At 66.4% G+C, this 15330-nt stretch overlaps 9 protein-coding genes across 9 annotated transcripts; 3 read left to right on the top strand and 6 right to left on the bottom strand.

Moving 5' to 3' along the window:
• Positions 1–15: 15 nt before the first annotated feature.
• On the bottom strand, positions 16–1383 carry MICPUN_113347 (hypothetical protein; the record flags this gene model as incomplete). The annotated part of the gene is made up of 3 exons (XM_002507974.1): positions 16–627; positions 850–1071; positions 1285–1383. 3 exons carry the CDS (start codon positions 1381–1383, stop codon positions 241–243), a joined length of 708 nt encoding a protein of 235 aa, XP_002508020.1. The 3' UTR covers positions 16–240.
• An 852-nt stretch (positions 1384–2235) lies between these two features.
• MICPUN_112718 (ph-domain-containing protein) lies at positions 2236–3801 on the bottom strand (the record flags this gene model as incomplete). The annotated part of the gene is made up of 1 exon (XM_002507973.1): positions 2236–3801. One exon carries the CDS (start codon positions 3799–3801, stop codon positions 2236–2238), a length of 1566 nt encoding a protein of 521 aa, XP_002508019.1.
• An 83-nt stretch (positions 3802–3884) lies between these two features.
• MICPUN_53149 (predicted protein) lies at positions 3885–5165 on the bottom strand (the record flags this gene model as incomplete). The annotated part of the gene is made up of 1 exon (XM_002507972.1): positions 3885–5165. The coding sequence occupies one exon, from the start codon at positions 5163–5165 to the stop codon at positions 3885–3887; it is 1281 nt and encodes a 426-aa protein (XP_002508018.1).
• A 673-nt stretch (positions 5166–5838) lies between these two features.
• On the top strand, positions 5839–7069 carry MICPUN_108814 (predicted protein). The gene has a single exon (XM_002508254.1). The coding sequence runs from the start codon at positions 5846–5848 to the stop codon at positions 6959–6961; it is 1116 nt and encodes a 371-aa protein (XP_002508300.1). The 5' UTR covers positions 5839–5845; the 3' UTR covers positions 6962–7069.
• A 173-nt stretch (positions 7070–7242) lies between these two features.
• Positions 7243–8577, bottom strand: MICPUN_53147 (predicted protein; the record flags this gene model as incomplete). Its single annotated transcript, XM_002507971.1, has 1 exon — positions 7243–8577. The coding sequence occupies one exon, from the start codon at positions 8575–8577 to the stop codon at positions 7243–7245; it is 1335 nt and encodes a 444-aa protein (XP_002508017.1).
• Positions 8578–9152: 575 nt separating this feature from the next.
• Positions 9153–10094, top strand: MICPUN_108813 (predicted protein). The gene has a single exon (XM_002508253.1). It carries the CDS (start codon positions 9293–9295, stop codon positions 9914–9916), a length of 624 nt encoding a protein of 207 aa, XP_002508299.1. The 5' UTR covers positions 9153–9292; the 3' UTR covers positions 9917–10094.
• A 16-nt stretch (positions 10095–10110) lies between these two features.
• On the bottom strand, positions 10111–12642 carry MICPUN_60906 (glycosyltransferase family 77 protein; the record flags this gene model as incomplete). The annotated part of the gene is made up of 1 exon (XM_002507970.1): positions 10111–12642. One exon carries the CDS (start codon positions 12640–12642, stop codon positions 10111–10113), a length of 2532 nt encoding a protein of 843 aa, XP_002508016.1.
• A 130-nt stretch (positions 12643–12772) lies between these two features.
• On the top strand, positions 12773–14011 carry MICPUN_84414 (predicted protein; the record flags this gene model as incomplete). The annotated part of the gene is made up of 2 exons (XM_002508252.1): positions 12773–13117; positions 13265–14011. The coding sequence occupies 2 exons, from the start codon at positions 12773–12775 to the stop codon at positions 14009–14011; spliced, it is 1092 nt and encodes a 363-aa protein (XP_002508298.1).
• Positions 14012–14330: 319 nt separating this feature from the next.
• On the bottom strand, positions 14331–15238 carry MICPUN_60904 (predicted protein; the record flags this gene model as incomplete). The annotated part of the gene is made up of 2 exons (XM_002507969.1): positions 14331–14417; positions 14600–15238. The coding sequence occupies 2 exons, from the start codon at positions 15236–15238 to the stop codon at positions 14331–14333; spliced, it is 726 nt and encodes a 241-aa protein (XP_002508015.1).
• Between the last annotated feature and the right edge of the window lie 92 nt (positions 15239–15330).

The following is a 15330-nucleotide window of genomic DNA, read 5'->3' as shown; positions in this document are numbered from 1 at the left end:
TGAGTGAGTCTCGTTGATGTCATTCGGCGAAGCTCGCCGAATTAATCCTCTCATAATATATAAAAACTTTCGTCGAGATCGTCTCGTTCGTCGTCTCTGTACAACGTGATAATCGAATCAAACAATTGTGTTGGTACACGCGCGCGCGGTGACACGTGGCTTTGCGTCTGCCGCCGCGCTGCGCAAAGAAAGAATCGGAGCGAAAAAATTCCCGGGCAGTCTGGTATCGAAGCAGTCGAGTCAGTTGGCGGCGGCGACGGCGACGCGGTTGGCGCTTTCGATCACCTCGTCCTCGGGCGAGTCCCCCAACGTCTCCATCGTGTCGAACAACTCCTGCGCCTCGAGGAGCAGCAGCGACGAGAACGACCCTCGCTGCGTCCGCCCCGCGGTCATCTCGCAGCACTCGTCCTCCTCCTCGTGGGGCGGGTGCACCACCACAACCTTCGCGAGCGCGCGCGCGAGCTCGCCCGACGTCCCGTGCATCGACTCCCCGCGATCCGCGATGGGCACCCTGCGAGACGTGGCGAAGACGCTGGGTTTCTCGCTCCCGCCGCCGCCGAGCACGGTGCCGGGGTTCCACGAGTACGCCATCTTGACGCTCTCCGTGGACTGCGTGGCGCCCCTCGATTGAGCGAGCACGCTCTCCGTCGGGCGTCCGCCATCCCCCGAGAACCGAAACCCGCCCTCCTTCACCCTCGTCGGGGACACGTCACCGCCGCCGCGGGCGAGGTACGCGCTCCACGCGACGCTCTCCGGGGTGCCAACCTTCGGAGTCGCCGGGTCTTCGTTCGTCGTCGAATACACCAAAGTCGAATCCGCGCTCCCCCCAGGAGGGATAGCCTCCTCCGCCCTCGCCGACGCGGCGAGCATGTTTAGCCCCTGGCTGCTCCCGTGCTGCCGCCCGTAGCTCCGCGCCTCCGCGTCGTCGTCGTCTGGGACGTTGAACGCGCGGCCGCGGAGCGGGGTCGGTCGACCGAGGGAGGATCCAACCGGCGGATCGAGCGTCTGCTCATTCTCGGTGACTCGCACGTTCCCCACGGCGTCGTAGGTGACGTGCGCGCTGAACCCGTCCTGTTTCGCGACGCGGGGCGGGGGGGATGGAAGGTAAGGCGCGCGAGGTCAGCCGGGGCCGGTGGGGATCGAAAGGTCGTTCCGGACGGTTCGGGATCTCGCGCGATCGGACGACGGATTTTCTCGTCTTTCGATCCGCGGGGATGGATTGTCCCGGTCGGGGGGTGGGTTTGCCGAGCCCCGCCCGGGTCGAGTGGTCGAGTTCGGGCGCACCTCATCGTTCAAGGCGGCCGTGTGCAGCGCGAGCTCCTCGAACGCGGAGGTGAGCGCCGAGCGGCGCTTACCCGAGTCGCTCTTGAAGGGGTCCGCCATAGTCACGACCCCCCCTTCACGAACCACGTGTGGGAATGATGTGGTTCGGGTTCTCGGTACCTGCGGTGGGCGCGGGAGCGGAGGGTGACGCGACGGTCAGACTCGGCGGATGAACGGACGAACGTCACGCGCGTCACGCGCGTCGATCGAATCCACGCGAACCCTTCCGGGTCGCGCGCGATCGCAGACGGGCGCGAGCGTTCCCGGCGTTGGCCAACTGAGCTCAAAATCTCTCACCCGATGATTCACTCGGTTGCCGTGTGCCAAGATGCGCAACCGGAAAGCGCGTCCCCACGACGTTCGCGCGTCTGCCGCGAGGTCGCGCGCGACGGTCTCGATTTAGAAACCCTCCGAACGGTCCCGAGTCGGCGTCTCGCTGCCCGGTCGCTCGTCGCCGACCGCTCGTGCCGCGGGTCTGCCTCTTCCGCCCGGACGGTCCAAAAGGTGAAAAGCGCGAAAGCTCGAGCCACGAAAGCCACAAATGAAATTCCTGCATGTCCGTGTGCTCCCGACGTGTTTCCGGGCTGATCGTATTTGCCATTACAAGGTGCATTTGTCACGATACCGTCTCTCCGTTTCCCTCTTCAATGGCTGTCATTTCGCGGGTGTGCCCCGTGAGAATCTATCCATCATGATGGCACATCTCGGTACGAATTCTCAATGTCGGTCACTTTTTTGATAACGCGATTATTGGCGCGAGACCGATACCGTTGACGAGAACGGTGACACACGGGTTATTTGACCCTGGGCTCTTCGAGTGGCGAAGCGGCAAGAATCGACGCAAGCATCATTGGAGAAATCCGAGCACGCACTTTTCTGCGGCTACAAAACTGTCGCACCAACTCTTCGCACTCACCGCGCCTTACCTTGCCCCTTGTTCCTGAGCTGCGGCGCCACGGTGGCGTCGCTCACGAGCTCTAAACGCAGCGCCTCCCCTCTTCCCCGCGCCGCCACGTGCCGCACCAGCGTCAGCGCGTCGACCCATCGCTCCCGCGCCGGCGCGTCGTCGCACACGAAGTAATGCGACGAGCCATCCGCCATGCCCACCCTAAACGCGAACCCGGGAGGCAGCGACGACTCCGCGCACGGCTGCGCGGACGCGACGTCGGACGTCTTGACGTGAACCCCCCACGGTCCATCGCGCGCGACGAGGGTTTCGTCCGCCGCCGCGGCGCGACGCCTTCGACGCGCGCGCCTCTCCTCCCTCCGTTCGTCGCGGTCGTCCGTCGGGTCGATGGCGTCGCCGCCCCACCGCGGCGACGTCGAGGAATGATTCCACGCGCCGACCGCCCCGAACGCGTCCCCAACGCCGCCCGCTCCGCCATCGCCGCCGCCGCCGCCGCCGCTCGCGGCGCCCACGTCCGCCGGCCACGACTCCCCCGTCCAGAGCGCCTCGTGGTCCAGCACGAACCACCGGCGCCGCCAGCTGTGCGCGGTGGCGACGCCGAGCGCGGGTGGCGCGGTGGTGAGCGTCCCGGCGAGGAGCGCCGGGAGCGGTAGGGTGTGCCTGACGAGCCTGAGGGACGATGCGTACACGGGCCTCGCGCCGGACGCTTGCGCGCAGCATATGTACATCGCGGCGGCGGTCTGGAGCTCGTCCGCGCTCGTCGGCGCGGACTCGGATCCGAGGGGCGCCGGCTGATTTGAATCCTCCGGGTGAACATTCGACGCTCCTCCGTTGGACGCGTGTTCGGACCTCCCTCCTCGCGGGTCCCGTCCCCCGTGCCCCCGCGCGCGCTCCGACAGCGCGTACATGATCGTCCCGAGGTTGTACACCGCGCGATGGAACCCCGGATCCCGCCGTATGGCCTCCCGAAACCGCCCGACCGCCGCCAGGAGTCGACGCTCGCGCACCCCCGGATCTCGCTCCAGCGTCGCCATCTGCTGGAGCGCGAGCCCCCAGTTGTTCAGCGCCTGCGTGCTCTGCGTCCGCGACGCGTCGCACTCCACCGCGGCTCGGTACTTCTCGCACGCCTGTCTCCACATCGCCCTCGCCTCCGCCGCGTCGCCCGCGTCCCCCTTGAGCCTCGCGCGGTCGCCAAGAGCGATGCCCCAGTTGTACAGCGTGGAGATGGAGTTAGCGCGGAGGTCGCGAGCCTTGGCGTACTTGGCGCACGCGTCGATCAATATCGCGTCCCGGCGGTTCGGGTCCATCCCGCTCTGCTCCGCGCGCTCCGCCTGCTCCTGCAGCACCAGCGCCCAGGAGTAGTGCGCGTCGAAGTCGGTCGGGTCCGCGCGCGCCGCGTCCGCGTGCCTCTCGGCTCTCAGATCGAGGAGCTTGTCGTGGCCCGATCGACCTCCCCCGCCGGTGGAGACGTCGGTGCCCAGCCGGGTCTTGATCTCGACGCCGCCGATGAATGACGACGACGATGAACCCGCGCCGGGGGCGTCGCCCGGTGCCCCGGAGTCGGCAGCCATGAGCACTCCGCCACGACGTCGACAGTGACCCGCGAGTTCGCAATAATCACACGAATATATTTTTATGATAAACCGACGAAACGTCACTGGATGATCGGTCCCTCCGAATCCCACATCCCACCCGGAGCGTCACCGGGCGTCAGGTACACCGCGTCCGCGCCCACGCTCAGCACGCTCCGGCCCCGTCCCAGCACGTCCAGACCCACCGTCATGAACGGACTCGCCGTGGCGCCGAGGGACGCAAACGCGGGCAGGTCCCCAACGCAGCACTCGCCCTTGTACTCGCTCCGCAATCCTTGTCCCCCCTCATCAGTTCCGTCCCCGCACACCTCCAGGTCGAAGGGCGCCGTGGACATGGCCATCGGGCGGCCGTCCACGCCCACGGCCGTCATGGCGGCGTTCTTGACGACGGGGTTATCCGGCCCTACGCCGGCGCGCGCGGCGGCCATCCAGTTGCACACCGAGAAGAACGAACCCATGTCCAAGATCCCCGGAAAACGCTCGCAGCCGTTCAGCCTGCACGACACCGTCCTGAGTCCGGTGGGATGCCGCGCCAGGGGAATATGCACGAGGGAGTCCACGTCGAGCGCGCCCGTCGCGACCGACCCGATCGGGTGAAAACGCATCGCCTTGTCCGCAAAGTCGAGTTCCAGCTCGAACCGCGATAGGAAATCCAGCCCGAGCATCCCGCCGACGACGGAGGGCAGGCCCGACGCGGCGAGGTCGGTGACGACGGCGTCGAGCGCGCCGAGCTCCAACGCGCCCACGCTCGCGCCGGCGATCGTCACCTTCTGCCGCACCGTCTCTCCCCCGGCGCCCAACCCTCGGATGGGCGCGCCGTCGATTGCCGACGCGCCGAGCATCTCCCTCAGCTGCGGCGAGATGAGCGCGGTGGTGGCGCCGCTGTCGATGAGGAAATCGACGAACCCGGCCTCGCCGACGTCCAGGGTGACGACGACGTACCCGGCTCGGGGGTTTCCCGGCATCCCGACGAGCTGTCGCAGGGGCAACGTCACGGTTCCCTTGAGTTTCTCGCCCCAAGCGTTCGCCAGAGCCCTCGCGAGCTCCTCCTTTTCGAACAGATCCTTTGAGCTCACGCCCAGAGACGCGAGCTTGACCTTGATAATTTTGGCGCGCATGGACATGGCGCGTCGCATGAGGTTGGCGGGGGAGCGCGGGTCGTCCTCGGGTCCCTGCGAGGGCGCCGCGTCGTCATCATCTTTTTCCGCACGAAGACGAAGGGTGCCGAAGCGACTTCGACTTCTGCGGTACGCGATGCGACGCGTCGCGGCACCGAGACCGCGGGAAGGGCCGGGTACCGCACCGCGCGTGGCGATGGACGTCGCCATCACGGCGGACGGCATCCAGGCTGTTCGAACTCCACGGCCTTCGAACCCAAAGTGCGGTTGGTTATCTCGGATCGAGCCGACAAAACACGTGGACCTGACAGGAAAAAGGGTGTTCGCGCCGAGTCAGCCCTCAGTCATTCGACGCGTCCTACCACAGGCGGGCCGAACAGATGACGCGCATCGCCGCACTCGCGGGCGCGTCCGCGTCGCCGGCGCCGATCCGTCTCCGCGTCGCCGGCGCCGATCGCGCGCGTTCGACCGGTTCACGCGCGTTCGACCGGTTCGCGCGCCGAAACCCGGGCGACAATCGGGGCAGTCGCGGCAGTCCGCGCCATCCTCGCGGTCCCGCCCCGCCCGAGTCCACCGCCACGGACCAGCTCTCCGGCACCCCTCCGCCGCCCTCGGTGGCTGACAGACCCCCGCCGCGGAAGCGCGTCAAGCTCCACCGCCTGAACAAGACCGCGGACCTACCCAACGGGATGACCGTCCACTACATCTCCCCGCCGGACGTCCAATTCCTCTACGGCGAGATATTCGAGGAGCACTGCTACGTGCGCAACGGGATAACGCTCGGCTCGGGGAGCACCGTGATCGACGTCGGCGGTAACATCGGCCTGTTCGCCATGTACGCCGCGAAACGGTGCGTCTGCGGCAAGGTCTTCACCCTCGAACCGATCCCGTCCGTGTACAGAGCCATGGTTCGGAACTTGTGCGAGAACCTGTCGCCCGAGCGAACCGACGGCTCGTGCGAACCCGAGGCGATCGTGACGCGGACCCCAGCCTCCGTGGCGATCGGCAACCGCGGGAACAACTCCATGGACGACGCGGACTTCGGCGACGTCTTCGGCCGACAGCTGCCGTCGCGCGATTACCCAGACGCGAACGCGTGGTGGGATCCAGACGCATCCGGAACGTCCTCCGGAGGATCCGATAGCGACGGCGGCGACTGCGTCTTCCTGGAGAACGACATCGACGGGTTCCGATCGACGGGCGGGGTGATGAGCTGCGGGAACCAGGCCGGGGCGGTGTGGGCGTACAACTGCGGCGTCGGCGACGGGCGTCAACACTCGGGCAAGTTTACGTTTTATCCGAGAGCCGCGGGGTGGTCGACGATGGTTCCGGATGATCTGGAAACTTCCGCGAACGTCCGGAAGTTCGTGGAGCACGCGCTGGGTCATCGAACAGGCGGGCGTCGCGGGGGCGCCAAGGCGGCCGAGTCGTCGAGCGGAAGTTTCCAGAACGCCGAGGCGGATGCGGTGGCGGGGACCAAACTCGCGAGGGGAAACCCGCTCGCCGCGTTCGGCGGCTGGCTCCTCTCCCTCACCGAGGAGACGCGGGACGGGGACGGGGGTTCGGGTTCGGGTTCGGGTTCGGGTGTTGGTTCGTCCTGGTGGGGCGGACTCGTGGACGCCATCCTCACGCCCGTGCGACACGTCGCGCGCGCCGTCTTCCAGTTTATGCTGGGCGCCGTGCTCAAGTTTATGCTCGGGAACAAATACGAGTTCGAGTGTCCGCTGGTGACGGTGTCCGACGTCGTCGACTCGCACGAGCTCGACGAGATCGACTTACTCAAAGTCGACGTGGAGCGTTCGGAGCTCGCGGTGCTCAAAGGGGTACGTCCCGAGCACTGGGCGATGGTGCGACAGGTGGCGATGGAGGTGCACGACAGCGCGGGGGGGACGAAGGAGCTCGAGGAGTGCAGGAGACTCTTGCGCGACGTCGGCAAGTTCGACGAGAAAAGGATCGTCGCGGAACAGCCAGACGACCTGGAGGGCAGCACGCTGTGGAACCTGTACGCGAGCAGGGCGTGAGGGGGATGGAGGGGGGGGTTTCTTCGGTTGGGCGGCGGCCAGCGCTTTGCGCTGGCCGAGCCACTCGGTGGGTCAGTTGATAATAATAATCTCGTCTCTCGTCGGTATTACATCTGATAATAAAAGGAGGAGGCGGACCCGCCGTGGGTTCGAATAATCTACATACGGCGGCACGGGGCTGTTACAGTCGCGCGGGCGGTGGTGACTCACCGGGCGGTGACTCACCGCGCGTCGGCGTCGGCGTCGACGCGTCGCGTTCGGCCGATTCATAAAGTCGGCAATCACGCGGCGGAGAGCGCAGCCTCAGCCTTGGGCATCTCGTACTTGGGCACGCTCACGCCGTACTTGGCGCCGAAGTTCTCCACGACGTAGTCCACGTCCTTGTCGCCGCGGCCGGAGAGGTTCACCAGGATGGTCTCCGTCTTGGGCAGCGTCTTGGCGAGCTTGATGGCGTACGCAACCGCGTGAGACGACTCCAACGCGGGGATAATGCCCTGGTCCCTCGCGAGTGACATGAACGCGTCGACGCACTCGACGTCCGTCGCCGTCTCGTACTTGACCCTGCCGATGTCTTTGAGGTAGCAGTGCTGGGGACCCACGCCAGGGTAGTCCAGACCGGACGCGCAGGTGTTCACCGCGGCGGGCTCGCCCCCTTCGTCCTGGAGGAGGACGCACTTGAACCCGTGGATGACGCCGGGGGTGCCGAGGGTGAGCGTTGCCGCGTGCTTGCCCACCGTCTTGAGGTCCGTGCCGGAGGGTTCCACGCCGAACATCTTGACCTTCTCGTCTCCGAGGAACGCGGTGAAGAGGCCGATGGCGTTGCAGCCGCCGCCGACGCACGCCACGAGGTTATCCGGGAGCTTGCCGCCGGTGAGCTCCTTGAACTGCTCCTTGGCCTCGCGGCCCACGACGGACTGGAAATCGCGGACCATCGCCGGGAACGGGTGCGGACCGACGACGGATCCGATGGCGTAGAACTGGGTGACCGGGTCCTCCATGTACGCGCCGAACGCGGCGTCCACCGCCTCCTTCAGGGTCTTGAGCCCGTGCGAGGCGGGGATGACGTTGGCGCCCAGGATCTTCATGCGCACGACGTTGGGTCGCTCCTTGGCCATGTCGACCTCGCCCATGTAGATGTCGCACTCGAGGCCGACGAGCGCCGCGGCGGTGGCGAGCGCGACGCCGTGCTGGCCCGCGCCCGTCTCCGCGATGAGCTTCTTCTTGCCCATCTTCTTCGCGAGCAGCGCCTCGCCGAGGCAGTGGTTGATCTTGTGCGCGCCGGTGTGGTTGAGGTCTTCGCGCTTGAGGTAAATCTGCGCGCCGCCGATCTTCTCGCTGAGCCTCTCGCAGTGGAGGATGGGGGACGGCCTGCCGGTGAAGTGCTTCTCGAGGAGCCTGAGCTCGGCCCAGAACGAAGGGTCCTCCTTGAGCTCATTGTACTTGGCTTTGATCTCGTCGATTATCGGGACGAGCGGCGGGGGGAGGAAGGCGCCTCCGTATTCGCCGAAATAGCCGTCGGTGTTGGGCAGGATGGCGGGGTCGAGGCGCTCATCCTTGGGCTTGGGGAATGTAGCGCCCTGATCCTTGGCGCCGCCGAAGATAGGAGGGAATCCCATGGTTGTAAGGGCCTGCGGGGAGGCCGGTCGGGGGATGCAATTTTAGATGGAACGATGACAATCGGATGGCGTTGAAAAAAGTTACGTAACGGAATCACGAGCAGCGCGCGAGGGAGCGAGAGAGGCGCGATGATGGGCGCGGAACGGCTCGGGAGGGTGTGTGGAGGACTCACGTTGGAAGGTTTGTGGTTGGGGGTTCGGGTACACACTCGAAGGTGCGGGCGATTGTGACGATCGCGCGAACGATTTCCGGAGAAAAAGCGTTCTTTTTCTGCAGATATTTTTCGGTTCCGTGCGTCATCATGACTCAGCAAATCCGCTTTGGATTCTGAACCTTAGTAAAGCTAACCTTAGTTAGGAATTTTCTTTCACATGCAAACACTATCAATATCGGTTCCTGCCGACGTGCTATTTGCTAAACCAGCGCATTACATCGTATGAAAATCAGTAAGATCCGATCAGAGTTTGGCAACATCCGAACTGCTGGCGCGACTGACTGACAGTATCCGTTGGTTATCGGCTGAGACGACGGTTGGCCCACGCAGAGGCCTTCAACCTGGTTCACAGGAGGATCGCGCGGCGCGAGCAGGGCCCGCCGACCAACCGGAGTCCAGGAACCTCGCGGGAGCGTTTCTGCTGCACCGACGCTTTCCATCGGATACCCCGCGCCAACCGCGTTCAGCAGCGAACCGTTGCATCTGCAGAAAACTCCGACATGGTACTCGGACTGAACTTCGACCTGCTGGACCAGCTGAGCTTCTATGGCGCCTACCACAGGCATCCCGTGAACAAGGCGATCCACCTGGTCTTCGTCCCGTGCATCATATGGAGCGCCCTGGTGTGGATGGCGGGGTACGTGCCGGAAGCGGCGGAGGGTGTGTCGCTCGCGGGCGCGTTCAGAGCCATCGGGGTGCCGCGATTCCTCGCGTCCGCCGCGGTCCCGAACCTCGGCGCGCTCGCGCTCATCGCGTACTCCGCGTACTACGTCGCCCTGGAGCCAATCGCGGGAACCTCATGGTTCGTGATGTGCGGCCTGCCGATGTGGCTGAGCGCGTCGTGGTTCGAGAGCGCGGTGGGGTGGGACGCGGCGTGGCGATGGGCGCTGGCGTTGCATCTGCTCGCGTGGTACGCGCAGATCCACCCGGGGCATGCCGTGTTCGAGAAGAGGCGGCCCGCGCTGCTGGACAGTTTGGCGCAGAGCCTGGTGCTCGCGCCGCTGTTCGTGTGGATGGAGGTGATGTTCGCGTGCGGATACCGGCCGGGTCTGCGGAGCGACGTCGACCGAAGGGTCAAGCGCGCGGTGGAGGAGCGGGAGCGGGGAGGAGCCAAGGACGATTGACGCATGCCGACGCATGCTGACGAGTTTCGGGTCGGGGCGCGTCGATCGACGATGGATTGAGTTGGTTGAATCGACGACGCGCCAGTACGTCGCGTGCAGCGTGCGATGACGGTGTTCGAGACGTGAATAAAAAATAGACGGAGAGACGGCCGAGTTCAATCTACCATGATACATCGTCGCCGCCGTCTCCGTGTTCAAAGACCGTCGTCCTCGGTCATCGTGGCGGAGTCCACCAAGGCTCCCGCCATCGCCAGGAACGACTCCTTACCCACCGTTCGAAGCGGCTCCGGCTGCTTAAAATCGGCGCAAAACTGATCGTGCACGTTGCGCACCGGCTTCAGCCTGCCGCTCGTCACGACATCCGCCGGGATGAGCTCGCGGCATCCCTGCGGGTGGCACTCGCTGCACCACTCCGGCGCCGACTTCATCGCGACGTTCGTGACGCGAGCGTTGAACTCCCTCGCCGCGCGTTGCGTGGTGAATCCCGCGAACCGCGGCATCTCGCCGGTGAGTTTCAGCAGAGGAACGTCGCGCAGTTTACCGAGGGCGTCGACGACCACGGCGGAATCTGCGCCGACGGGAAGCGTCGCGCCGGACGCGTCGTTTGCGACCGACCCGCCCCCGCCGCCGCCCGCGTCCTTCTTAAACTCCACGCGCACCGCGCCAAAGTCATCGCCGGCGAATTCGTACGGCGCCCTCCTCAGCTCCTCGAGGGCGACGAAGGCCACTCCGCTCTCGCGCAGCTTGGCGGGAGACACGAAATGGTCCATCGGGCACGGGCCCGGGATGTGGCCGCTGTCCTTGCTGCCCGGGTAGTGGCAGTTGAAGTTGAAGATGTTGTCGTGCCCGCCCCACACCTTGTCGCAGAAACACGTGAACCGAGGAACCGCGAGCGTGCGGTTGGTGAGCTGCGCCATCGCAATCGCGTCGCGCAGGAGCTCGAGCTGCCTCCCTCCGGCTTCCAGGTGCGACCCTATGCTTGGAACCGACTCGTCTATGCCTCTCGTCGCCACGGCGGGGTCCCAGGTCAAGACTCGCGGCACGCCCCCCGCGTGAAACGTCGCGTCGTCCGCCTCGACGCCCCCCAGGCCCACTTGCGCGTCGTCCGCCGCGGGATCCCACAAACCCGCCTCGGCGAAACGAAGCCTCTTCGCCGACGACGTGGAGCCGTCGAACGTGTACGTGGCGTGGACGCCGTACGGGCCGTTAAAGTTGGGCAAAACCTCTTTTACCCTCTGCAGAAATGCCACGTGGCCGGGCTGGAACAGCGCCACCGGCAAAACCCCCAAGTTGAACGCCTCGCCGTTCGGTAGACCGTTTCCGACGAGCACCCTCGTGACGGGAAACCCGTCGGGAAGCGCCTTTAAATCGAGACCCGGCCAGTGACCCTCGCGACGGACCATCGCGTTGAACACCTGCTGATCGGACGTCAGGGGCGCGAATCTGCCTTGGTCCTGGTTCAGGTTATCGTTCCAAGCCTCCGCGAAAGCCTTGGCGTTTTTAGTGTGCTTGAGGAACACGACGCCGGTGTTGAATATCCCGCCCCTGGCGTACGCGGCGCCTTCGTTTCTGTCCGACAGCGGCGAAAGGTTATCGCTGGATACCATGACGTCCGCGGCGCTCACGCCCATGCAGTCGTCCACGCCCCGGCCGTGCTTCCTCAGGAACATGGCCTGCTCGTCGGGGGACTCGCCGCCCTCCATCTCCACCGCGTCCCTCTCCCATTTCTCCAACGCGTGGGCCCCCGTTTCTCCAGCCGCGCCTAATCCTATCCCCGCGTCTTTTCCCGCGTCTTTTCCCGCCCACGGATGGTCGTAGCCGCACTGCAAGAACGGCCGAGGGTCCTTGGTCCAGACCACGTCCACGTCGCTCATCAAGACGTCGAACCCCATTCGGAGCAGCGCGCTAACCTGCGATATGCGCAGTCGCGCGAAAGCCTTCCACGATTTGGACGCGTGGGCACTCGACCCGTCCAGGTCGGCGTAAGGTAGGTCGTACACCGCCGTGGGTGCCCCCAGCCGAGTTAAAAGCTGGAGCATGTTCTTGTCCAGGGCACCCACGACGTGGGGCACCGCGGCGTCGCGCAGGTGCGTCGCCCAGTTCACCGTGAGCGCCGCGAATTTGCTATCCGCGAAGGTGACGGCGACGAGTTCGCCCCTCGGCAACGCCAGATCGTGCATGAGCGTCGCGAGTGCTCGAGCGTCGGGGTAGGCCGCCGGGTCGATGTCGTTCGCGGGCCCCCGGCGCAGGTTCACAGCGGGCGCACCCCGAGCCTTGGCCTCGGCGACTTTCGCCTTGAGCGCGTCACCGCCCGGCGTGAACGTGCCGCCCTTCTCGAACAACGCGTGCCGATCGTCGCCTGCGTGTTTCGCGATTGCGTCGCTTGCCGCCTCGCGCGCGGCAGCCTCGCGATGGTGCGGACGGGAGAGGTCCAGTTCGCGCGTGGGTCGGGCCCCAGCCCCGTCGCGGGCGGCGCCGGCGAAGGAGCCAGGGGTCGGATCGGCGACGGCGACGGTGGGGACGCGCGTCGGGACGGCGCCATCGAGTCGAGTGCCCGTCGTCGTCGTCGTCGGACCTTCGTCGCGCGCGCTCCCGTTACCGGAGAGGTAGATCCAGCCGAAGAGGAGGCAGAGCGCGGCGCCGACGAGCGATGCGCCGAGCTTCCCCCGCACGGGGCGTCTGCCTCGTCGCATGTCGTCGAACAGCGGCCGCGGTCCCCCTCTCATAATGGCACCCCTCGTGCGTAATCCGCGAGTTATCGGCTCGAACAAGGTTGTCGTGTCGTGCCGACCACACGGCACAAGGGCGCGGGCGACTGCACGTGCGAGAGGAACGACGACGCCGGGAGTCGCGACGATGGCCGCGGCGGGGGCGACCTTGGGCATCGCGGGGGGGCTGGTGAGGACCGGCGCTCGGGCCATCGGCCCTCCGCGCCCCAATCTACCCGCCGCCGCCGCGCGAGGCCTCGGACGTGCCCGGAGGCTTCGCGCCGGCGCGTCGACCTCGTCGGCGACGAACGAGGCCCGCGCGGGCGAGGACGACGGCGACGCCCCGCACGTGCCCGTGCTGATGCGCCAGGTCCTCGACGCCTTCGATGGCCGGTCCTTGCGATGCTACGTGGACGGCACGATGGGCGCGGGCGGTCACGCGTCCGCCATCATCCGCGCGCATCCCGAGCTTCGCACGTTCGTCGGCTTCGACGTCGACCCGCTCGCGCACTCCATCGCCCGGCCCCGTTTGGAGGCCGCCGCGACCGAGTCGCGCGCCTCCACCTCCGGCCGCGACGGCGAATCCCCCCCCGCACCGCCGCCGCCGACGCCGCCGCCGACGCCGACGCCGACGCCGCAGCTGCGCATCCACACGGTGCAGTCCAACTTTCGGCACATGCGCGAGCGACTGGCGGAGCTCCAACTCGCCGATGGCGGCGTCGACGCGATACTGATGGACCTCGGCGTGAGCTCGATGCACCTGGACACTCCGGAGAGGGGGTTCTCGTTCATGAACGACGGTCCGTTGGACATGCGCATGGGCCCGTCCGCCAAGATGTCCGCCGCGGACGTCGTCAACGAGTGGCCCGAGGAGGAGATCGCTCGCGTCATTCGCGACTACGGCGAGGAGAAGCACTGGCGGCTGTTGGCGCGAAGGATCTGCGACGCGCGGGGGATCGCGCCCATCGAGACCACGCGACAGCTGGTGCACGCCCTCGGCAGGATCCCGGGCGTCAAGAAGGGCAGGAGCGGGGGTATTCACCCGGCGACGCGAACGTTCCAGGGGATTCGCATCGCGGTGAACGAGGAGTTGGCGGTGGTGGAGGAAGCAATCCCGGCGGCGGTGGACGCCCTCGCGCCGGGCGGGCGTCTGGCGATCATCACCTTCCACTCGCTCGAGGATAAGCTCGTGAAGCGGGCGTTTCGCACGTTCGCCGGGATCGCGCCCGCGAGCGACAGGCCGCTGTCCGCGTGGGAGCCGCAGCCCGAGGCGCCGCCGAAAATCGTCAAGCTCGTCACGCGCAAGCCCGTCGTCGCCGACGACGACGAGGTGGGGGCCAACGCGCGGAGCAGGAGCGCCAAACTCAGGGTGTGCGAGAAGCTCTAGAAGCTCTAGAGAAATCGAATCGATCGTTACACAAAGGCGTTACTTTTATCACGCCGCGTCTTCCGTCCCGCCCGCCGCCGCCGCCGCCGCCTCGGCTTCCTTCCTCGCGGCTTCCTCCCGCTGCCACTGCTCCTCCTCCAACCTCTCCCGTTCCTCCTCCTCCGCCTGCAGCCGCGCCGCCTCCTCCGCCTCCGCGATCTCCTTGAGCACCTGCGCCACGTCCTCGATGGCGAGAAGATCCTGCAGCTCCTTGCTCTTGCCCTCGAACAGCGCTCGTTGCTCCTCTCGTTCCTTCTCCACCCCTTTTCTGAACGCGACCTCATTCGCCAACTCCTCCTCCAGCTGCGCGACCCTGTCGCGAAGGTCCGATTCCCTCTGCGCGCCCTCCGCCGCCTCCTTGATGTACCTGGCGAGCTCGCCGTCGATCGCCGCCTTCATCGCCTGCCCGCTTCCCGGCGACTCGAGCTCCCGGATGAGGTGCGCGATGGCGCCGCCCTGCAGCTTCGCCAGCATCATTCGATCCGACGCGCCCCTCGGCCTGAGGTGGGAGATTCGTCCGAACCACTGCTTCAGGCCGGGGTGCAGGACCATCTTTGGCGGACCTCCGCTGGGGTCGACGTCGAATCGCATGGTGTTGGTGCCGGGATGCGCGGCGTCCAGGCTCGTCCACGTGTACGCGCCGAAGGCTTTAGGAGCGGACGGGTCCTTCTCCAGTCCGTGCGCCATCGGCGATTCTATCCTGAACGGCGACTTCTCCGAGTGGTACGGGTCGATGATCTCGTCGTAGACGACGGATTTGTACTGCGCGTGGTCGACGTGGGTGTACGGCGCCGACTGCGTGTCCTGCTCGGCGACGACGTCGAAGGTTGCGCGAGCGAACGGGGCGGGGCCCATGCCCTCGCGGCCCTGCTCGTCGATTGGGAAGCGCTCGAGGTGGAACCTGGTGGCGAGCTCGGGCGCCGCCTGCGTCGCGGTGGAATCGTAAGCGCGGTCCTCGGAGACGTAGTACTCCCCGGTGGCCTCGTCGCGCTCGACCACGGGCTTGGCGAACGGGGGCAGCGCCACGGAGCCCTTGGTTTTGTTTATCGGATCCACGTAATCGAGCCCCTGGCGGTTGAGACCGGTGTTCTCGTCGACGTGGAGACGCGGGGGCGGCGCGTAGGACTCCTTGGACTTCGCCGCGATGGCCTGCTTGGCCGCGGCGAGCTTCTCGAAGTAGGTCGGCATGGCGTCGTGCGTCGACGGGCCGCGCTCCCGAGGCTATGACGAGGCCCCGCGGAATTGAAGGCCCTTATTTGGCAACGCCGGCAACCGACCGC

This window comes from Micromonas commoda, chromosome 8, assembly GCF_000090985.2.
Source record: "Micromonas commoda chromosome 8, complete sequence".
Classification (NCBI taxonomy): domain Eukaryota; kingdom Viridiplantae; phylum Chlorophyta; class Mamiellophyceae; order Mamiellales; family Mamiellaceae; genus Micromonas; species Micromonas commoda.
This window is presented reverse-complemented; position numbering and strand designations above follow the sequence as displayed.